This window comes from Fusarium phalaenopsidis, assembly GCF_050370095.1.
Source record: "Fusarium phalaenopsidis strain FUZ10S chromosome Unknown contig_32332, whole genome shotgun sequence".
NCBI lineage: Eukaryota > Fungi > Ascomycota > Sordariomycetes > Hypocreales > Nectriaceae > Fusarium > Fusarium phalaenopsidis.
In genome coordinates, this window is record NW_028145391.1 from 2,846,295 (window position 1) to 2,868,659 (window position 22,365).

Below are 22,365 nucleotides of genomic sequence, written 5' to 3' on the forward strand. Positions count from 1 at the left end.
CGTATCTGTCTTTTCTCCGTCTGCCGTCCTTATTTATTAAACTTATAACTTTTGTTAACTTGGTACGCCGTGGAGCGGGTCGGTGTGCCTGTGCTGTGCTGCGATACGATGCGAGTTGGAGAGTGAGTTCACCAAGAGAGTGGGAAGCGAACCTGGAGGGCGTGGCAGGAGGAAAGGCAACCGAAAGAAAGGAGGAACAGATGGATGATGGCTGGCTGGCTGGCTGGCTGTGAGCTGGGTTGAGCAGGGCGGCAATCTCAGTCATCATGAAAGAGGAGATGCGACACTACACTACGCGCGAGGTTTTGGTCATGTCCCATTCTCCCCCTGACCGACCTTCCACCCCATCTTAGAGAGCAAATCCGGTCTGGAGTTTCGGTTTTTTGATCTGGGTCTAATATACATTGCTTTCGTTACGTGTCTGGTCTGTTTGTGGTTGCGCTTGGATCGAGAGGCTGCTTTATCATTGTTCACGAGAGGCATTGCAGAGGAGACAAACAGTAGAGAAGCTGCATCGCGAGAGGCTACTGGACAGATGGCCACAAAGTCGGATGGCATTGAGGGGAGTGATGTACCATGGCCGATTCATTTTTTGATACTGTATCCGTTCTATCATGTTCAATCGCTAAAACTCAATATATGATGCCGTCACTGTCGTTTTTCTGCCTTCGTCGTCCACCTCAAGCTCCCGCTGGTTCCAGCTCCGAACAAACCGCCAGGCAACCTCGGAGTCTCTGCAGAGAAGGACAAAGCGAGTGTTAAGCTTGAGGCGAAAGTTGATGTCTTCTAGGGGCACTCGCATGCCTTGCTTGTCGAGCAAAGCGTGGTCCTCGAGGGTGCGAGAGAGCGAGTAGACGGAGCTGACGTTCCACGGATGGTTGCGCTCGGCGCCGTCCATTCTGATCAGCCTGTCCAGTCCTGGGCCCGATATGAGCGGGTGCCGCAGCTGCAGCAGGACGGCAGCCGGGGGGAGTCTATAGCCGGAGCGGCGGACGAGGAGGTCCATGAGGAGTTGCCATGGCCATTTGCCCTTGGCGCGGGACAGTCTGGAGGAGATGGTACCCGGGTACGAACCCGGGGCCAGGGAGAACTGCTCGAGCTCGGCCTCGAACTCGCCGTCGCCTCGCAGCTCGGGCGGGATCTCGCTAATCCAAAGACCGGTGGTGCAGTGTAGCTTTATCCGGGCGAGACGGAGGAGACGGTCGAGCGTGGCCTGGTAAAGCTCGGCGGCGGAGCTCGATCCGAACGAGATGCGGTAGGTGCCGATGGGGTCGAGCGTCCACGGGTCACGCTCCTGCTGGACTATTAATCTCAAAGTTAGCTTCTGGCGAATGGTGCAGGTTAGAAGGGATACGCACCCTCCTTGATGAGGTTCCTCCAGCCGGCGAGATCCTTGGCGTTTAGACGCAAAAAGTCGCTCGAGGCCAGCGACGTCGGCAGACCTTCGAGAACGAGCATGCGAGCAGCCTGGTTGTTGCGCTTCCAAAACTGATCCTTCGCCTCGAGGCGGCTCACCTCCTCGATAGGATTGAGCCCGGACCCGAGGGTCTCGGCGGGCTTCCTCCACTTGGCAAACTCGTCCTTGGGACTGAGCTCGACCTTTGGGATCCCGAGCTCATCCTCGGGTTCTCTGTCTTTGTTGTCCGGGGCCTTCCTCCCGGGCACCATCCACCGGGGATCCTTGGGGTTACGGACCGACGAGATGGATCTGGCGCCGAGGGCGGCCGCGCTGGGGAGCCATCGGGGACGGATCATCCGGGCGGAGGCGTGTAGGCAAACATGGGATGCCCCTGGGGAAGAGGGATTGAGTGAGGTTGGAGGTGGAAGCTCGAAATGTTGGAAGGGTTCGAGGTTTGGGCGAATTGGACATGTTTTGCGCCGGGGCTCAAAAAGGCTTAGTGGACCGACCCTTGGAGGTGGGACGTATCATGGCAGGACTCATGATGAGAGAAGGATGGCTGTTGTTGACAATTTTTATTTTCTTCACCAATTTATTGTATTGAGGTTTGGAGATTATCGCCGATACACTTGACCACATATAATGCCTTTCATGGATTGGGTGACTGGCCTTGGTTGAAGCCCTGTTCTGCTTGATCTACTTACTACCAGAGATGATAGACTGACGACCAGGATAGTCGTGAGATGTGAGTCTCGTCTAAACCCCTCACTAAACATCAGAAAAGAGGAAAATAGGCGTCAAAATTTAATCATGAGCATATACAAAATATATATTCATATGATTCATATGCCCTCTATGTTCCCTAGGATTTAGTAAAATATCAGAGTAGGATAGTCAAAAACTGTGCCATTTTTTACATCCATGGTCAGGCTCCCGCACTAGTTTGTAATTCTTGCCATCCATTTGTGTGCATCTGAACTTTTACACTGATCAACTACAACCAAGGCCAGTAGAGGCTGGATTAAGAATCGCCTCTTCACCTCAACCCGTATTATTTTCTCTCTCTACTTTTTTCTCTTCTGACAGGCTTCACTCTTCAACATGCTCGCAAAGAGCATCGACGCCAAGGTGCGGCCGTTGGCCAACACCAGCCTTGAGAAGTCGAGCCTCATCGGCGCCGCACGCATCTACGTGAGCAAGGACACGATGCTCTCACTCAACGGAAACCTCGAGAGCGGAAAACACTGCATCGTCACGAGGCTCGAGAACCCCCGCGAGGCAAAGGAGGATGGTCCCCGGGAAGAGCTCCAGCGGGAGGCGTCGTTGTGGATTCTGCCCGAGAAGAACTTGAGCCCCAACGTCGTGATGATGACCAGGGCTTTCCAGGATGCGACGGGCTTCAAGATTGGCGACCCTGTGCGCATCGCCCTCGCGGGGACGACTCCTGATGCAGAGGAGATTGTTGTTCAGGATGCTACTGAGAAGACTGAGAAGACGGCGAATGATATTGAAAGTATGAAGAAGCATGAAAAGGAGGCCCGATATCCTCCTTCCTGGGAGGCATCTCTCGCTTGTGCTCTGGGTACGTCAACTATATTACAGATCATAGAGCAAATACTAATGTGATATCCAGCTCGTGCTGATCAAGTCTATCCCGGCATGGTCCTGGAAGCAATCCTTTCCAGCAAATACCGACGGGCTTTCAAGGTCGTATCCGTCAACTCTCAAACCAACAGCCTGGCCCGTTTCAACAATGCCTCATCAGCCATCCGCATTTCCGACGGGAACGAGCCAGAAGCTGAAGTCAACGGCCAGGCAGGTGGTGACCTTATCGTGACAGGAGTTCCTGGAATGGGAACCCAGGTCGAGGTCCTCAACACCTTCCTCGATGCCTTTACAAGACCATTCTACTTCAAGGGCGAGCAGAAGTCTTGCGGATTTGTTATTCACGGTGGTCAAGGTACCGGCAAGACCTTCTTCCTGGAGCGCGTGGCGGCGACAAAATGGGGCAGGGTTCATTGGATCAAGCCATCGGAAAAGATTGCTGCCATCAGAGAGACGTTCAAGCTGGCCCAGAGCCAACAACCAAGCATGATCCTCATCGATGACTTTGAGGCCCTGATTAACAAGGATCGATCTAATCGAGACACGGTCATTGATACTATCGCCGACGAGCTGGACCAGCTCTCTGCCATTGCATCATCAAGCACCGCCATGCCTCAGGTCGTGGTGATCGCAACCTGCACCGATTACCTTACAGACATTCCGGCCAAGCTCCAGAAGACTCGCCGTTTGAGTGGAAACGTCGCTCTCCCTATTCCCAGAACCTCTGAGCGTCTCGAGATCTTGAACTACTTCAACCCCCCTGTTAGACCCGAGGAGAAGCAGAATCTCCTGTTGGAGTTGGCCCAACGAACTCACGCCTACAGCCCCCAGGACCTGGACAAGCTTGTTTCCAACGCCATACAAGGTGCTGCTCGTCGACTTCGAAAATCAGGCGCCGATCCCTCGGTCGAGCAGGAATATTTCCTCGAACAGACGGATCTGGAGCAGGCAAGACAGGCGACTCGACCTACCGCCATGCGCGATATCAATCTCAACCCTCCAACCATTCACTGGCAAGATGTTGGTGGCCAAGATATCCTGAAGAAGGCGCTGAACCGCATGATCAGATATACCAAGGTGAGATCTCCGCGAGCCCCTGAAAATACCATGACTGACGCTTGTTTAGCATCCCGAGCGTTCTCTCCGTCCTCCACCAAAGGGTCTCCTTCTATATGGTCCTCCAGGTTGTTCCAAGACCCTCTCGGCACAAGCTGCCGCTACCGAGTCTGGTTTCAACTTTTTCGCTATCAAGGGTGCTGAGCTCCTAAACATGTATGTCGGCGAGACTGAACGTGCAGTTCGCACTCTCTTTGAACGTGCCCGCAACGCCTCTCCGTCCATCATCTTCTTTGATGAGATTGACTCCATCGGTGGTTCACGTACTGGTGGCTCAGGAACTCGCAGCACAGGCGGCGTCAACATCCTCACCACCCTCCTCACTGAGATGGATGGCTTCGAGGCTCTCTCGGGCGTGCTTGTGCTCGCAGCCACCAACCGTCCCGAGGCTATGGACCCTGCTCTGATGCGTCCCGGCCGTTTCGATCAGGTGCTCTACGTTGGACCCCCCGATGCATCCGCTCGCGAGGCCATTTTCAATGTGCACCTCCGCGGCCTACCCCTCGCCCCTGATGTCGACATTTCGGACCTTTCAGCTCGCTCAGAAGGCTACTCTGGCGCCGAGATCAAGTCCATCTGTGATGGAACATACATGCTAGTGCAGGAACGGTTTGACGACGATGAGACGAACAAGCTCGAGTTGAGCATGTCAGACTTGGTGACGGTGCTGGAGAGGACGCCACGCAACATTACGAAGCAGATGATTGACGGGTATGAGATGTGGTCGAAGCAGTTCAAGAAGGTCTAGAGTGTGAACTCTCACATATTTCCTTTGTCAACGATACATGACGATATCGTCCCGGGTTAGATAACGACATGATGGTGCAGAGTAGATGCTTAGATAGGGGTGGATGGCAGGGTCATAGACAAAAGTTTGTTTTTCATCTACGGGTCTTTGTTTTCATTCCATCATCACCAGAGACCTCGTCCTTCAGACTCCGGCCCACCCTCTCGTTTTTCAGAGAGACCATCCATAGTCATATATGTTATGATACACAGCCAGCCAGCCACCTTTCCTCACATCGGCCGCTCGTCAATTGGCAGACCGCCGCTCATCTAGAGCCCCCTTCCTCCCCTTTCGCGATCCTGCCAATCTCATCACCCGAAAAATCCCATTTCGTTTCCCTCCCACGCCATGCCATGCCATGCCATGCCGCCGCTTCTCGACGACTCTATCACCCAGAAGAAGGCCGAGTCTCAGCCCAGACGGAGAGCCCCATTAGACCAGACCAAGAGTTGCCAGTCTCCCAGCGCGCCTCGGCAAGAAGCCGCCAGGAGACGAGAGCAAATCATACGAAACCAAGAGTATAGTGACGAGGAGCCACAAGGAGAATTCAAACACAACGCCAGTCTCCTCCGCGTAGACCATCCCTTAACCAGCCATCCTTGCCAAATGTAATTTGTGAGGGAACGAGTCCTCCGAGCCCACGACCCCCCCGTTCCCTGGTAAACCAAAACAGACCGAATACCCGTACGCCATCGCCGAAAGAAGGGCACAATGAATTTTTCACGAGTCCTCGCTGGATCCCGGGCCGCTGCCTGTCCGTAGAGCCGAGGACAGGCTGATGGCGATCTTCTTCGGGCCATTGCCACTGGTAGGGCCAGCGTTGAAGCTCTTACGTCTGCGGAGGACGCCGTGAGATGCTCCCGAGCCGCTACCAACAGAACCACTGCTGTTGCGTCGCTTGTTGTGCAGAAGCTTCCCGAGTTCATCTTCGTCCTCGTCCTCTTCGCGTCGTCGCTTTTCTGAGAGTCGTTCCAGCGGTGGTACAACTCCGAGGCTCGAGTCGATTGGTGACCCCACGGCGTCCGATGCCACATCGCTTTGGCTCTCTGATGCTTGAGGATCAACATTTTCGTCCGTCTCCTCATCAGATGCGTAATCCACGAGAGGTTTCGATGCGGTAGACCCGTTGGTCGAAGGCGCCTTCTCTGGGTCCTTGTTCTGTGAATCCTCCTCTTCCTCGGGGTCCGATGTTGCCCAGTACTCTTCTTGCTCCTGCTCAACATTGATTTGTTCCATCAACCTCGTCGGCTGTGGTCTCCTGCCTATCTCATCCTCACCCTCTAGGAAGTAATCCATGTTTGATGTATATCCCTGAGTTTGATCATATCGAAGAATGATGTCTCGGAACGTGGGCATGGAGCTCAAACCTAGCAGTCGCTCCCGGTAGTTCACTACAAGGTGCTTGATCAGATCTTTAACGTTCTCCTTCTTAATGAACTCGAAGAACTCCAGCGACGCGGAACCCAGGAGGTTGTCCCTGGGCATGGTTTCGATAAGCACATCGAGAATTGGTCCCAGCACTTGCTTTTCCGTCAGCTGCTTGATGTAGAATTCGTCCTGGAGTCCAATCAAAGAGCGGAAGAATCGGATAGCAACTATTATAGATTAGCATAGATTGAGAAACGGACAGTAGATATAGCGTACCCAGTCGCAAATACTTCTCGGGGCATTTGAGAAGTTGAGCAACTCGCTGAGCAATGTTGTTCGACATGACAAAAAACTTGCAGCGTAGATTATGCTGTCGGATAAAGAAACACAGAATCTCTATCAGATACGTAAACATGGACGCTTGTTGTACGGGGAAGCTCATGTCTGTCCGCTTCTCCAAGTCGAGCAATGGCTTGAACAGCCTCGGCGCAGATCGTTCATAGAATCGGTGCAGGAAGATGTCTTGCTGGGGGTCCAGGCTCCCTTGAGGACGCGGTCTCCCGCCAAAGTCGCCATTCGCCTTTGCAAAACTCTCAGCGTTCGGCATTTGCGCAGGTCCAGGGTCCAGGAGCACTTTGAGAGCTTCTGATATTTGCGACTTGACACCGAGGTCAACTTCCACTAATAGAAGATCAATCAGTGAGTCCGTCAGGGGTGGCTGATTCTCGTGCATCTGTCGGTAGAGCGTCTGGCGGATCATCTGGGGATCGTGATCGATGATGGAGATGAGAATATCCGTAGCGCCGACCCTCACTCCAACATCGTGGTGTCGCAGTCCAAAGTGAATGACCTGCAAAAGGCCGTGGGCGATGAAGTTGTTGTACAAGGTCTGGCGGGCCGGTGGCTGGATGTTCTTTGCTATAGCACAACACTGCTGAATAAACAGGACCGCCTCCTTCTTCCTCTTCTGATCGTTGTTTGCAGTGCTAAAGATACCAAACAGTTCGTTGAGGAACGCTGCATTCGCTTGCAGATGTTGGACAATGTCGACCTGGTTGAAAAAGATGAGGGAATTGAGGACCGAAAAGGTAGGGTCGTCGAGTATGCGCGCAAGGACGACATCCTTGAGGTACTGTAGCCGATATGTCTGATGGATCTTCCGACGGGTCTGCTCATCCTCGATCCGCACCACTTCCTTGTAGCGACCCTGATTTCCGAGCCAGTGACGATGATTAGCTTTGTGACTGGGGAAGTCTGGATCATACTCGAGGGCGCCGACGACACCCAACACGCATTCGTCTGATACAGCATGCTCGATAATCGAAGTGTCGTTGAGGAGGATGACTGTCTTCATGATATTGCAGAGCCGGTGCAGGTCCTGGAGGCTCTCAAGATCTTCAGCCATCTCAACCATGGGGATGAGTTTGCCAATGTAATCCTCGGCCATGATGGCCTTTGCGAGCGCATCACGACCGTTAGCTGTCGTGCTCATCATCCGCATGGTTGACTCAATCTCGCCGAGATTTCCGAGTTCGGCGGTGGGTAGGTTGATCGTGGGCGGGACATCGATAGCGAGATCGTCGGAGAGGCCATCGTCTAGACATTTGGCATCAGCAAAGTAATCCTCCTCGGATGAGGAGTAGGTCTGCATACCGGCGCCAGCAAGGTTGTGAAAGGTTTGCTGGACGCTGCTCACGAATCGCCTGAGGAAGAGTCAGTGGTCGGCCCTAATAAATGAGACACGGGACAAACCAAATCATGGAGCATCCTTCGGCTTCTTGAAAGCTTAGAGCCATATCCACGCCATTGCTCGGCTCCTGCCATACAATGAGGGTATCTGCGAATCAAGTCAGACATATGACGTCTCCAGCACAAATCGAGCATCGAGACGTGCCTTGCTGCTTCTGAAAGCCATCTTCTTTCTGGATCTTGGTCTCTAGTAGGAGGCGGTCGGGTTGGTCTTCGGATTCAACGATGACGCGCGGATCCTTGCGACCATCTTCGAGCTAGAGATCGCCTCAGTTAGCCACGCATCTCATGCGCAAGGAGAGAAAAAAAGGCCAGGGCGGATGAAAAAACAGCGACATACAGTCTCGAAGCTCGCGCTGCAGAAGCCTGTGCCTCGGTCGAACCAGTCATTGTTACGGAGCTCGTAGACCTTGACGCGCTTCTTATCGGTGGGCTGATGAGGCACGGGCTGTGCCATCATCAAAGAATCGGGCTCCCCCTCGGCAGTGAGGTTCGTGTACGCAGCCAGATCCGGGGCAAGTTCGAGATGCTGTTGCAGGGACAGCTCCGAGGGCTCGTTGTGGCTCAGGATCGTAAGCGCCGCCACGTTTTCTCACGGTGCGCGCAGACACGGCGCGACAGTCGGCTTTGTCAGGAAGCGGAATGCCCTGAATGAGGATTGCGTCGTTGCGCTGCGGCGCGGTAATCAATTCTTTTCAACGTAGAGCGAGGAGCAGCCGTCAATGCGCCATGCAAGAGGGATGTTTTGAGAGCGAGGCGGGCTGCGAGGGCCGGTGGATCGGGAGTGGAGAGGTTGGATGACTGGACTGGCGACACGCCACGGAGACGAACGGCGGGAAGGAGAGAGCGACGCCGGCGACTAAATGAAAGCGCGACGAACAGGCGACGACGACGGCGACAGCAGGTATCAGATTGCCGGGAGCGGCAGGGCGGAGGCCGAAGCGGAGATGCGGGTTGGGTTTGGCGATCGGGCTCCGATAAAAGTGAGGACTTTTGAGGCTGTCGAGGATTGCGGATGAGGTGGGCAATGCGCGTGACCAGGCTGCCAGATGGTGTTGGGTTTGGGCCTTGGGGCCTTTTCCTTTTGGAGGGGAGGGGGGACCTTCCCCTTCGTCTTCCCTTCCATTTCCATGGGGGCGCGAAAAGCTCTTTGCAGCCACCGAAGCCACATGGTGTGAGGCTGGTGCCTGATTTTCATCCAATGGCAGCCTGTAATGAGCCTCTGACGAGTGGAGGCCGGTTACGTGATTGTGGCTGGTGGTTTGCCACACCCCAACCAGAGTGAGGCTTGACCCCTTGATTGATAGCCACTCGATCTGCTCCAAAAAGAAAAGAATGGCCCCATCCCGTCCAATGCTCGTGTTTCTGCTCCATTCTTCTCCAGTTTCTCCAATGCCTGTTGTGACCCCTGGCCCTGTTATTTTGGTGATGCAGTCTACGCCATCATGCGGCGGCAGATAAGATGCTGAGTTAGCCGAAGGAGAATCCGCGGGCGAGGCCGAAACCATGATTGTGGTTTACAGGCTCTGTTGAACACGAACGATTGGCTCTTGTGACAAAAGCAAAGGACATTGCAGCAAGTTTGGCCGGCATGCAGCTGTCCGCTGGTCTGTTTATTGTCATGGACGAATCGCCACTTGCACTTTGCTTGATGATCTCCATGGACGTCACGCGATTCCTGCATTTTCCAGCAGCAGGGTATTCGCGTCAACTCGAACAACGCGTCGTTGAATATGCAAGTCAGTCCTCAATTAAGGGTCTCTCACGACCCATGTGATGGCACGTGGTCAGGACTCCTCTAAGGGTACGTAATAGTAGATGATAAGAAGAATAAAATAGGAGAAAAGGTATTGTCTTTCTTTATGATAGTTCTTTGGTTATTTTAGTCTATTTTGTGTAAATTAGCTTGCAATATTTGATAAGAATTAGATGTTCTTTGCTATGATCTGTCGTTTCTTGACCCCTGTGACTTATGGTCGTTAGCTTCAGCAATTAAGTTGGTTATGACGCTACCCTGCAGGAACGTGTCGGCGATTTTGTGAGTCAATCTCGTTGATGACCTGGAGAAGGTTTACCTTGCACGTGCTAAATTTAGCCCACATTCTTGACAATCAGCTCTGTACTTTCTATCGCCTTGCTGCTAATCCAATGACTGAGCTCGACGGAGCTTTGTGTCAGGAGCTCTGTTAGATGACAGAGTTCCGAGCACCTGTGGAACCCAAGTGACTAACGTGGGATGATGAAGATTCATTGCCTCGGTATGGATGCTTCACCTGTGAAGTGAACAGTCACAAGCAAGCACTGTTTCTCGCTGCAAGCTCGATGAATGCTGGCTGGTACTAGTCACCTACACATGTGATCACCACCTATGAGTTATCGTGAGTTAGCCGCGGCATGGCGCTGTCGAACAACCACTCTGGTAGTTGCTAACGGCTTCGACACACGTGATCGGTGAGCACCACTGAGACAAATGGTTGATGAGACATATTGTCAAGATAGAGGGTTAGCAGTCTCGGCAGTAAACATGTCCCCGAACGTTGGCGGCCTCCGTCTTCGCCCTGTCCTCATCCCGTTTCTAAGCTATGATCCCGTGGCCTTAATAGCAACTACTCCACAATATGAATAGAAGAGCCTAGACACAGATACGCCACGGTCAACCGGCTTAGCCATCTCCATCATTTCAAGAGGGCGGTGAGATTCAGGCACAATGGATAACAGCCAAGGCGCGATCGATAACCACGACTGAGCCATCCCGCGACAAGCGTGCTCGCCAACGTCCCGGGAGGAAGCCAAGGCTACACGAATGAGTGTTAAGAGGCATAAAGGTCATGACTCGGCCTGTCCGACGGACATCGCGACGAATCAAGAGCTGAATAGGTCAGCTGGGGGATTGCTGAGCCTTGCGTGGCACAACAGCCGGCTCTGTTGACGTTGGTAGCCACCTCGGTGGAGGACAAAACAAGACACCAGTACACTGGGGTATCGACTTGCCCTCGTCAAAGAGTTAGAATAAAAATGTGAAGAATTTATAAGATAATGGGCAAACGATTTTCTAAGATATTTGAAAACATAAGTGCATTTTTTTCCCCTAACAATTATGTATACAATTTATGTATATTCCCTTCTTAGGAAAGCCATGTTGTTGATGAGTGGACAGCTTTGCTGCAATAGCGTCCCTGTTTTCTTGACCTGCCTGGTAGCCTTGACGGGCTCTCGGACAATTACAAAGGCCCCGGGCCACAGGCGGCTCCAGCTCTTCACCGCCGCTGCGGCTGTTGCTGCTGAATACGGAATAGGAGCAGTCCATGAGAGTTTGGAGACCCAAGTTCTAGGCCAAGACCCGGTTTTTGGGGATCTTGAAAGGACAGGGCCTCGCAGCTTCGCTAACTCTTCCGGGAAGACGGGGGTTTTCTAAAAATTCTAGCGCCGATGGGATGCCTGATTGAGCTTGGGCGGCGGAGTGACAGGAGGTGGGGGAATCTCGTGTCCTTTTCGATTCAGGGCCGTAACGAGACAATGCCCAGCATCCCGATGCTTCCGGTCATGAAGTCTCTAAAGAGTCCATGAAAGTCACCCCTTTTTGACTTTTTTCTGTCTTTATTTCTCAAGTCATAATCATGAAAACCTTTCAGGTCCGCCCTTGATGTCGTCGTGTGGCTTGACATGGGTGACACGCTTGGCGTAGATCGACCAGGGGGGCCTGGACTGTCAAACCTGTCACAGCACGGGAAGTTCCTGAATCGACAACCTCCCACCTTCCCAAGCAGTCCGCGGACAGCGACAGGGTTCCAAGTCAAGTCTGCAGCGCACGAACCATCCTGACGGTATTGAAACAGTAAAAGGCGTTTGCCATCCAAGGCACAGGGACCGCAACAGTTGGGAACTGCCCTATGACAGGGCCGATGTCGATCGGTGCGGGCGTCCGGAAGAGATTAGTGCCACTGCATCGAGCCCTGTGAGCGTCGAGGCCCCTGGATGGTTGACCCTGTGAGCTTCATCGTGAGGTCAGCCCTGGATTAAGAGAAACCGTTGAGGAAAGGATGTGTCGTATTCCCGCGTCAATTGACGTAGATGAGGCGTCTTGATGGGAGTCAAGCCTCTTGTCTGACGTGTAAGTGGTCTCACATGGGGGATGCTCCATGTCATGGAAGACATGGTGAAACGACGGCAGAGAATTCTACCTCCACAACCACGTACGGCGCAAGTCAATCCGTGTCTTGGCCATGCGAGTAGTCACAACGGCTGAATATGAATGAGTAAGTCAGCTAGCAGACTGCAAGTCAAGGTCATCTTCTCCACAGAGACAGGCGAGCTGAGCTGACTTTGAACAAGACCCGCAATGGGGGACAATACGACGGCGTAGGCGACAATAGCAGAGGCAATCGCTAAAAGAGGTCGGCCAAGAGTCCACTGCCCTTATTCACAGCTCGTGACTTTTATTCTTTTGGCTTTTGTGGCGCTGGACTGCTGCCAGGGGACGGCGAGCGTGGATCGGTCGCGGCCCCAGCCACCACCACCACAAGCGACAATAACTACCAGATTCCCGGGACGCGAGATGGAGCCCCTACGGGAGGCGAACCTGGGCGAGACCTGGGTCCTGGGACCCGTCCACTGTCCGACAGGTCGTAGGCCCTGTAGCTGGGAATACAGTGGATACTGCGAGAGATCCAGGCCATTGCTGCTACGCACGTGGGTAGAGTCTTCATCGCGGAAGATGCCATGAACCCAGCACGGACGGCCGGGATTGACGATGTTTCTTTCTCTAACCGAGTCGCCTGTTTCGAACCAAGATGCAGTCTAGCAACGGATCCTTCAGCTTCTTTGATTCTCCCGCTGCGGATCCGTATTGTTCTTGATTCATGTCCCTCCCTGCGTCAGACATGCGACATTGTGGCTCAACGCTCAACGTAGAATGCGTCCCCATTTGCTTCTCTTGCAGCTTCTACCCTCTGGCGGTCGTTTCATCACGAACCCCTAGTTTCCTATTTTGCTCATCGCTGACGGCATCAGAGACGAAACGAGTCTTCTGTGGCGCACGACTTTAACCGCCTCTGGTGGTAGGGCTCTTGGCCATCGCGGAGTCTGGAACCTGGGTCAGGATCGGCCACTCCACGCCGTTGCGGGCCACCAACTTTCTGGGCTTGCTCGGCTTGCTCGCTCGACGCTGAGAGAGGCTTTCTCAACTTTGACGCCAGCTTCCAACGCATCCGGTTTTCTCTAGCGCTGCCAGGGCCCGAGGTTGTATCCCTCTGTGTTGTGAATGCTTTATATCTATCCGTCTTCCCCCTCGAGATGACGACTCTCTTCTCCAGACCACAACACAAGACAACACAAGACAACAATAACCAACAACAAAACCAACCACAGCCTCTGCAACTGAGACAACCATTGCAACAACTGCAGCCACAGCTACAACTTCCAAACCAACATCTCATCCCTTCACCACCAACAACCACCATGTCTATCCTCAACCACATCAAGCGCGCCCGCGACCACAAGGAGGCCGTCAAGGCCAAGGAGGTCGAGCATCCCAAGACCACAAAGCCCACACAGGCCTACCGTCACATCCCCACGCACGCCGCCTGCGACTCAGTGAGCAGCGGTCCCATGGGCTCGCGCCGCAACGACCGCTCCAAGGTTCGCGCTGAGAACCGCAAGCGCACCGCAAAGGCCGTGGCAGAGACCGTCGCCGAGAGCCACCACATCCAGATGAACTTTCCCGGCTCCACAACCTCTTCTCCCTTTGCCAGCAGCAGCAGCAGCGGCTCTTCTTCTGCCACCTACCAGGCCAGCGAGGTCGACTTCTACGACGGCGATGTCAGCCCTATGAGCCGGTCGCCTGTGCAGAGCTTCGGCTTCCCTGCCCCCCCTACACGCAACTTCTACCAGCCCAGCGAGGCGGCTTACCCTCATCCTCTGTCTCTCAAGGGCAAGGAGGTTGTCCGGGGTCCGACATACGGCATGGCCTACTCGGTGTCTCCCGGCAAGGACTCGCTCCCTGAGCACTTCCAGACGGCGCTCATGATCTGATTGCATACTCCATAGGAGGCTTCATGCCCCTGGTGGGTTCAGCAGCCTCATGAAGAAAACAAACAAGAGCACGCCAGCCTGCAAAGGCACACGGCGCGCGGCTTCGGTCAGCGACCGGACCGCGCTCTCGCAACCGCCGGCATTGAGCAGGACTCAAAAGCCGGACCAACCGAAACAAAGTCGCTTCTGAAGCATCTCGGCTGGAATTCGAAGCGTCGCTAAAATAGACGCCACACGAGACAGACCGTGGGAATCTTAAACGACTTGGGACTAGAGCCAACATAGAATGGCCTCATTCTTCTTCTTGTCTGTCATGTATAATTAGACTTTTCTAGAACTAGACGATTCTGTGTTCTTCATCAGTTGTATTACCAAGCAAGCGTCTTGAATGGCTCTGCCTGGCGCGGAATGAAATCAACGATAATTATCTTCAATGGATACATTCAGATCACGGTGACCAATTTGTAGTACACGCTTCAATTGGGAGGGTGTTAGTAGTCCAACTCTGAGGGTTGATGATGTCCGATGTTGGCAATTGCTCAAAACGAAAGAAACAATATAACAATGATGAAAATTGTGGTGTTGATGTTGAATTAAAGAGTTGATACTGGATGCATGAAGAACTCATGGTGGATTAAAGATTAGAATTCAATGCGCCTCCCTAACCTGCAGGTCAGGACCCCTAAAATAACGACCCCCCAAAATGAATGTCTCTATCCACTTTCTGACTGGCCCCCGTCCCTGGCCATCTACGTAATCGACAGGGACCTTCCATCTCGAGATCCAGCTTTCGTGGCCTTAGGAACAACAGAAGCAACTTGGGGTACGCGCAACCTCGTATCGTATCGCGGGCTTCATTTCTTTACACTTTGCATCATTTGCCCAGCTGGCGCGTTTCTCTCCTTACCTTTCCCTTTAACTTTTCACTTCTCGTGTCTGTACTTCTAATGCGCCTACCCTGAATTTACAACATTCATTTCCCCCTCCGCATCCTGCTTCCGCAGAGTTGCTTACTCCTTCTCTCCAACCATGGCTGTCGCAACACCTCTCGAGCTGCCCACCAAGTTCCTACGGCCTCTCTGGGCCTGGATTGAAGCTACGCCAGTCCATGTTCTCGTCGTCCTCTTGATTGCGCTCATTGCGCTCGCCCTCCTTGCTGTATGCTACTGCCCCGCGCCCCGCGCATTGGGACCTGCTAAGCTGACCTCTTGAAGCTCTTCGCTCTCCTTCACCTCGTCGCGCCAAAGCCTCGTCCAGTCGTCGCGTCGGAAAAGAGATATATCACCAGCCATCCCGAGACTGGCCGTACACACCCTCTACCTCTGCCCTGCTGGTACGACCGCTGGCTCGCCGAGCGCCAGGCCAGCGAGCAGCACATCCAACCCGCCGAGGCCTTCCCAACCCTGGACGCCGGCAGCATCGAACCCGCCGATGTGCGCCTCAGTGTCGTCTTCCCAGCATACAATGAGGAGGCCCGCGTCACCCCGACTCTCGAAGAAGCCGTCGCCTATCTTGACAAGCACTTTGGCCGTACTGCGCATGCCAAGACAGACGTCACCAGCCCGACGACCAAGCGACACGTGCGCAACGCCCCCAAGGAGGATCTCGGAGGCTACGAGATCTTGGTAGTTGATGATGGTAGCAGCGACAAGACAGTAGATGTCGTGCTCCAGTTCGCCAAGGACAATGACCTCCATGGCATCCTGAGGGTCATCTCGCTGGAGAAGAACAGAGGCAAGGGCGGAGCTACCACACACGGATTCCGACATGTCAGGGGTGAATACGTGCTATTCGCTGACGCGGATGGTGCATCGCGCTTCAGTGATGTCGGAAAGCTCATCGAAGGATGCGAAGAGGTTGTTGACGGATCGCACCGTGGTGTAGCTATCGGTAGCCGCGCCCATCTGGTTGGTAGTGAGGCTGTTGTCAAGGTAAATGCGACTTCTACATCCTCGAAAACAGATCTAACACTCTATAGCGCTCGGCCCTGCGAAACTTCCTCATGCGATCCTTCCATCTCGTCCTCATGATCCTCACGCCCCCCGCGACATCGCGCATCCGCGATACCCAGTGCGGCTTCAAGCTGTTCTCGCGCGCTTCCCTCCCCCACATCATCCCATACATGCACACCGAGGGCTGGATCTTTGACATTGAGATGCTCATGCTCGCCGAGTCGGCCCCCGCCACCCCGGTCCTTGGTAGTGATGGTAGTGTTATCGGCACCAGCCCAGGCATCAAGGTTGCCGAGGTGCCCATTGAGTGGCACGAGGTCGGTGGAAGCAAGCTCAATGTCATCCAGGACAGCATCAAGATGGCTATCGGTCTTGCGGTGCTGAGGGCAAGCTGGATGATGGGTGTGTACCGGAGAAGGTTGACATGATCGGGGGTATTGGCAAGTAGACGGACGTAATGATGAATGTGTGCAAAATGGTCACATGAACCACAAGTATATAGAAATAAAAGGCCTTATTTAGAATAAGGTTCCCTTCATGAGCGAGAACAGCATCATCAAGGAGGGACCTATGAGTGAAACAGATAAGATGCTGCTGCATTAAGGCCCTGATGCCAATCGTACATCTGAGGATGACTGGGACATCTAATTTCCGCCTAGATGAATGCCAAGACACGCTTAGCTCAAATTGTCAGCTATAGGCGCTGTGTGTGTGAGTGTAAGCTGTCCAAATTGCATACGTGGGGAAAATAAACGTCGCCACATGTATCACGCTAGCCCAGAGCGCCGGAGCTCGCCTTCTTTGCCGTATGAAGCAATCCTGATAGCTTTCTGCCGCTTTCCCTGACTGACGCAGGAAGGTGATAACTGTAGATCAACGTGAGCTAACCGCAGACCAATATGAAGCTATTCACAGATGTATATCAACGAAGATGGATGAACCTAACCTCCACGGGCCATCAGATGACGCCCTCTCGCTGTCTAATGATATTGACGATGCCGAGATGTCCTCAGATGACGCTGCGGGCGCGAGGAGGCGTGCGAGGATGCACCTGTACGCTGCCGAGGAGCGCCCAGATGATGCTGAGTGCACAGAGGAAGAGTTTCTCGTAAAGCTTCTAATCGAGGATGATATTAGTATGGATCAAGAGAGACTATTTAGGATACTTATCATCTTTGACGAGTGGAATAGAAAGGCGCCTCGCCCGAGAGATCACGGTGATCCTGTCACGCAGGGCACATACCAAACCACCAACCCGCAGCTCGCGAGAGCGCATTTCGAGTGGGTGCTCGAGGCACCGGAGCTGGTCTTCAGCGACTTATTTCGCATGCCAAAGGCTGTATTTTTCGCCCTCTGCGAGTGGCTTCGAAACAATACCATCGCCGGCGATAGTCAGGAGATGTATCTGGAGCAGAAGGTGTTGATCATCCTCTGGATCTTCGCCTTTGGCGCTGTGCAGAGGAATACGGCAGGCATCTTCTCTGTCAACCAAAGCACGGTCTCGAGGGTGTTCCACGAGATCATCGGACCGCTGCTTTAGCTGCATAACCGCTTCGTGATATAGCCGACGGCAAGGGAGCTCTCTCCTAATGTGGAATTAGACAGCGATTCCATGCAGTTCAACGGTGCTATAGGGGCAATAGATGGGACTCACGTACGTGCCTTTATCGCCCTTGAGCAGCAAGGAAGGTGGTGGTCAAGGAAGAGCCAAGTCTCTCAAAATGTGCTCGCCGCAGTCAACCTCGAGGGCCGGTTCGTATATGTGCTCGCAGGTGCAGAAGGCTCGACTCACGACTCCGCACTGCTTCGGATCGCCCTCACACAGGCAGACCCGTGGAAGCTCATACTGCCTCGCGGGCGCTTCTACCTTGCTGATGCAGGATTTCCTTCGAGATGCGGTATCTTGACGCCATTCACAGGGCATATATACCACCTCAAAGACTTCCGAGACCGAGGAACGCTGCCGGACTGCGAAGAGGAGGTGTTTAACTATAGCCACGCTAAGCTGCGGCAGGTAGTCGAGCGGGCTTTTGGCATATGGAAGAGGAAATTCGCAATCCTGCGTGGGTGCCCTCCTGAGTACGATTTTGATAGTCAGCAGCTTATTGTATATGCCACGGCGGGCATATATAACTTCATCTTGAACGAAGGGAGAGAACCTGCTGAGGAGAGGAAGCTGCTCGAAGAAACGCTCACAGAAGAAGAGAGTAATATTATGGAGGCGGCCAGAGCTCGTGCCGACTCTATCGTGCCTTTCCAAGCTGGCAGGCGTATGCGAGAGCACATTGCGGCGTGGATATGGACTCAACACGGCTTTGAAGAACGTATCAGAAGGCGGCGAGAGCGTGAGGGCGTTGATGATGTTGACGATGAAGTTGATGAAGCCGGAGAGTGAGAAGGAAGGAGTTGCAACTGTGAATGCGGGGGCGGTGAAAGCGGCGGCGGCAGAAAAAAAACGAGGCCCGTTGTTAAGGGCTGTGATGAAGATATCAAGGCCGGTACGGAGGCGTCGAAAAACACCATAATTTATATGTAAAAAGCAGCTTTTGAGCTAATCTGATTACATAGGTTGATATCAATACCACTGACTATTACAAGCCTACTCACGAGGCTCGGCTGCGGGCCCAATTTTCCTCGTAATCCAAGCCTCCTTCGCAGCAACTGAACCTAACGCATTCCACACCACAGCGTTGCCCGGATCTTCCTGGAACCAACAGATCACTCGGATCATCAGCGAGAGCTCTTTCTCCTTCATAACCTCCTCACAGTTGGCGATAGCCTTCTCAATATCCTGCGAGCCGACTGGGCGGGCACAAGAAACCACGTTATGAGTCCTCCGGGTCTCCTGATGCATCAGAATCTCCTTTATCTCCCCCCAGGGCACACCGCCGAGATCCTCACGATCATCACGCTTCCTCTTCCTGCGACGATCAACAGAAGGGTTATTTGGCGGTATATCACTCACAGGACGAGAGCTGGAGTAATTCTGAGCGCGTTGGCGAGGCTGCGGAGGCGATAAGACCGCTGAGCGGCGACCAGGTGAGTTTCCCGCCTCACGAGAGTGATCCCGCGATGCAGGGAGAGATTGCTGACTATCCTGTGTATCCTGTGATGATGTGAGGAAGGCATAGTCGTCTCTCGGCGCCGCTTGTTCCTCAGCTTCAGCTTCATCCGCCGCTTCTTCCTCTATCGCATCGTGAGCAGCCGCCACTTCCTCCACCGTCTCTATCCGCGCTGCCCTGCCTCGCGCTCTTCCTCGCCAATAGGCGCCGTCTCCAGGTGGGTGAATCTGCTTCCCGGCGGGCTTATCGTCTGAGAAGATCTCGTCATATTCCTCGAAGTTGATGTTGTCAGAAATAAGCAGACCGTCCGTGGCGATCTTGCTCCCCAAAGAACCATATCTCTCGAGGCAGAGATTCTCATCGTCCTCACTCATCAATAGCAGACCAGACTCGTGTTCATAATGTGATCCAGAGCAGTGTTCCATATCCTTGAAAGCGCGCCAGAAGGTCCTGATCTGTGTGATCTTCATCGTCATCATCTTCGGCGCCCACCGGGCATCTGGCCACCTCCTTTGGAAGCCAGGGACAAATGTCTTAAACAATAACTTGTAGGTAGATCCCTTTTTCACCTTTAGCTTTCCCTGGCGACGAGCTTCTAATAGTCTCTCAAGGAAGTATATCTCTTGGTCCTCTGACCAATGCCAACTCGTCGAATTCTTCGGGTTACTGGCGTCATCTTCACGTTGGTGATCCCCTCGTCTTTTAGATTCCTCGCCTGTAGCTGACGCAGACCTTGACGGCTGGCTGGACGGCACCGTGGACGCTTTAGCCGGCGATTCTATGCGTGCCACCGAATTTCGCAGTGGGAGCCGGGAACGCAGAAGCATCTTGGCAATCCTGGCGTCTCGAGAGCCTCATTTTAAGTATCAAAAGGCGATATCACTACAGCTCGAGAATCTGCATCACGATGACTTCAACAGCTGCGGGGGAAGGCGGTGAGAGGAGGTGTGGTATTGAGCTTAACGGGGTTTTGGTACAAGACGGTGGGTACGCTAATTTTATGCGTTACAATGTCTCAAGCTATAATCCCTGATAGACCGATTGCTCATTGGCATCAGGACCTAAGATTACTTATAAATCTAGCCCCAGCCTCTCAGACTTGAGCCACAGCCAAATCTGAAGAGAAGTGTATATCTAACAGAAAGCCACACCCACGCTCAACAAACATCTCAGATGTTCAAATGTCTCATAACCGTGCAAGGCGGGGGGATCATATGTACAGAGGCCCTGCTCCTAGGTAGATAGGTAGGTAGGTATCTAGGGGAAACCCAAATCAACTTCCATGGCAAACAAAACCCAGCAATGCTCCTCAAACGCCACAACTCGCACCATATGCTCCCTCTTTTTTAATTTCTACACGTCTTCCTTTTTTCATGCAGCAGCTTTCTTTCAAACATGCCAGAATCTATAGCCGAGTTTTACTGAAAGGTTTCCCGGTACATGATGGGGACGAAGACGATGCACGCCTTCCAGAGGATGAGGACGGCGTCGATGATGGCCAGAGGAGCCTTGAGGATTCCAAACACGCCGCAGCCGACGACGGAGCAGGCGTTGAGCCAGATGGCGAGGAAGGCAACGGAGAAGAAGTGGTAGGCGAGGATAAGGGGGCGCTGGAGGATGCCGGCGAGGAGGGCCACGGGACCGTCAGTTGTGCCGCGCTTGAAGTAGCTGAAGCAGCCGTATTGGAGGGCGCGCAGCTGGCGGTCGTTGGCGGCGAAGAGGGAGTAGAGGGCCTGGGCAAGGACGTTGATGATGCCCGTCAGGGGTTTGCGCCTCCAGTAGAGCTCATCAAGAGCTTTGTTGATGGCCTTGGGGTCGTCCAGGTTAGACACGCGGTCAGGGTGCAGCAGCTCGGCCAGAAGAACAACATCGTTGAAGGCAACGCTCATGCCACCGCCAGTGAGAGGGTGTCGCATGTTCATGGCATCGCCAAGGAGGATTGCGCCGTTGGAGCGCTGTTTCGTAGGAGGGAGCCAGCTGTTGGGCATGCTGCGGGGGATCTTGCCATCCTCCAGGGCCTTCTCCATAGAGGGTCGGACTGAGGGAGGCAGAGCGGGTAGGACAAAGTTGCGGATGTAGCCACGCACGCCGCCATTCTCAGGCGAGGCCTCGGGGATTCCTTGGGGCACGTCGATGAGGGCGCGAGTCTCGTGAGTGCCAATCTGGTAGAGGAGGATAGGGAAGGCATTTCCGATAATGACATGGCCGTGTCCGGGCTCAGGGAGGTCGCAGTCGATAAGCTCGAGAGCGTAAAACTTGGAGCAAACCTTTGGCTTGGACTTGAGAATCTCCTTGCGCCACTTGGAGTCGTAGCCGTCGGCGATGATGGTCAACTGGCCAAAGTAATAGTCAGGCTCCTTGACGCCCGTCTCCTTGTTTGTGGTGCGGCTCTCTACGCCGAGGATCTGATCAGACTGCTCGCCGCGCAGGGTCTTGACGACCTCGGTCTCGACAACAGTAATGTTCTCGTGGTTTATACACGAGTTGCGCAGGTTGGTGATGAAGCGACCGTGGTGGAAACTGCACCCGGCGGGCTTCTTGCCGCTCTTATTGTGACCGCCCCAAGCATGTGTGACATTGTTCTTCTCGTCGAGACCGGGATACGGGATGAGGACCTTTTCGCCGTGGTAAAAGACCGTGTAGCCGTAGCAGGGCATGGCGTCGATGCCGTCGATGCAATGCTTTAGACCAATCTTGTCGAGAGAGTCGACACCGCCGGGCTGGAGTAGCTCGCCGACGATGCGGTCGGGCTCCTTGAGCCAGCGCTCGAGGAGGAGGACGGAGCGGCCCTGGTTCGCGAGAGCGTAGGCGATGGTGCAGCCAAAGACACCAGCGCCGACAACGACGACATCGGCTTCATGGTATTGTTCGCGACGACGAGTCTGCGACTCGGCGGTTGTAAGTATCGCAGCCATGATTTCGAGGTGGGAGGCGGGAAACGATATTCGAGTCTGTCAAGGAGACTGTTCGATTGGCGGTGGGGGTCCCTTTTTATCAATCGCGAATCGGGGGGGAGGGGAGGCGAGAAATTGGATGGGTTTTCGGATCGCCCCGAAATTAGGAGAAAGGTCGTAAGAGGATTACAAGCGAGAGAGAGGTAAAGAGTATCTGACGAGGAAGAGAAATGAGGCGTAAATAAAGAGGAAGAGGCAAGGTTAAAGGTAAAAAAGAGTTGGTGCCTTTTTTGAAATTGGCCCCAAGAGGTATCTCCGAAGTAATTGAGATAATGGAGTTGATGCCGGGGTCGGGCAGTACCGTTCCGGATCAATGACGCTCTGAAGGATGGAAGCACAACCA

The 22,365-nt window shown here is 53.7% G+C and overlaps 8 protein-coding genes across 8 annotated transcripts; 4 read left to right on the forward strand and 4 right to left on the reverse strand.

Annotated features, from left to right (window-relative positions):
• Positions 1 to 625: 625 nt before the first annotated feature.
• On the reverse strand, positions 626 to 1,755 carry LRP88_13868 (uncharacterized protein; the record flags this gene model as incomplete). The annotated part of the gene is made up of 2 exons (XM_083250224.1): positions 626 to 1,302; positions 1,359 to 1,755. The coding sequence occupies 2 exons, from the start codon at positions 1,753 to 1,755 to the stop codon at positions 626 to 628; spliced, it is 1,074 nt and encodes a 357-aa protein (XP_083094558.1).
• Positions 1,756 to 2,500: 745 nt separating this feature from the next.
• On the forward strand, positions 2,501 to 4,868 carry LRP88_13869 (P-loop containing nucleoside triphosphate hydrolase protein; the record flags this gene model as incomplete). Its single annotated transcript, XM_083250225.1, has 3 exons — positions 2,501 to 2,981; positions 3,033 to 4,081; positions 4,131 to 4,868. The coding sequence occupies 3 exons, from the start codon at positions 2,501 to 2,503 to the stop codon at positions 4,866 to 4,868; spliced, it is 2,268 nt and encodes a 755-aa protein (XP_083094559.1).
• Positions 4,869 to 5,627: 759 nt separating this feature from the next.
• LRP88_13870 (component of IIS longevity pathway SMK-1-domain-containing protein) lies at positions 5,628 to 8,592 on the reverse strand (the record flags this gene model as incomplete). The annotated part of the gene is made up of 4 exons (XM_083250226.1): positions 5,628 to 6,502; positions 6,552 to 7,978; positions 8,166 to 8,281; positions 8,365 to 8,592. The coding sequence occupies 4 exons, from the start codon at positions 8,590 to 8,592 to the stop codon at positions 5,628 to 5,630; spliced, it is 2,646 nt and encodes an 881-aa protein (XP_083094560.1).
• A 4,889-nt stretch (positions 8,593 to 13,481) lies between these two features.
• On the forward strand, positions 13,482 to 14,054 carry LRP88_13871 (uncharacterized protein; the record flags this gene model as incomplete). The annotated part of the gene is made up of 1 exon (XM_083250227.1): positions 13,482 to 14,054. One exon carries the CDS (start codon positions 13,482 to 13,484, stop codon positions 14,052 to 14,054), a length of 573 nt encoding a protein of 190 aa, XP_083094561.1.
• A 1,029-nt stretch (positions 14,055 to 15,083) lies between these two features.
• On the forward strand, positions 15,084 to 16,434 carry LRP88_13872 (dolichyl-phosphate beta-glucosyltransferase; the record flags this gene model as incomplete). The annotated part of the gene is made up of 3 exons (XM_083250228.1): positions 15,084 to 15,212; positions 15,269 to 15,985; positions 16,033 to 16,434. The coding sequence occupies 3 exons, from the start codon at positions 15,084 to 15,086 to the stop codon at positions 16,432 to 16,434; spliced, it is 1,248 nt and encodes a 415-aa protein (XP_083094562.1).
• Positions 16,435 to 16,937: 503 nt separating this feature from the next.
• On the forward strand, positions 16,938 to 17,546 carry LRP88_13873 (uncharacterized protein; the record flags this gene model as incomplete). Its single annotated transcript, XM_083250229.1, has 1 exon — positions 16,938 to 17,546. The coding sequence occupies one exon, from the start codon at positions 16,938 to 16,940 to the stop codon at positions 17,544 to 17,546; it is 609 nt and encodes a 202-aa protein (XP_083094563.1).
• A 1,059-nt stretch (positions 17,547 to 18,605) lies between these two features.
• LRP88_13874 (uncharacterized protein) lies at positions 18,606 to 19,547 on the reverse strand (the record flags this gene model as incomplete). The annotated part of the gene is made up of 1 exon (XM_083250230.1): positions 18,606 to 19,547. The coding sequence occupies one exon, from the start codon at positions 19,545 to 19,547 to the stop codon at positions 18,606 to 18,608; it is 942 nt and encodes a 313-aa protein (XP_083094564.1).
• A 939-nt stretch (positions 19,548 to 20,486) lies between these two features.
• LRP88_13875 (squalene monooxygenase) lies at positions 20,487 to 21,983 on the reverse strand (the record flags this gene model as incomplete). Its single annotated transcript, XM_083250231.1, has 1 exon — positions 20,487 to 21,983. The coding sequence occupies one exon, from the start codon at positions 21,981 to 21,983 to the stop codon at positions 20,487 to 20,489; it is 1,497 nt and encodes a 498-aa protein (XP_083094565.1).
• Positions 21,984 to 22,365: the final 382 nt, after the last annotated feature.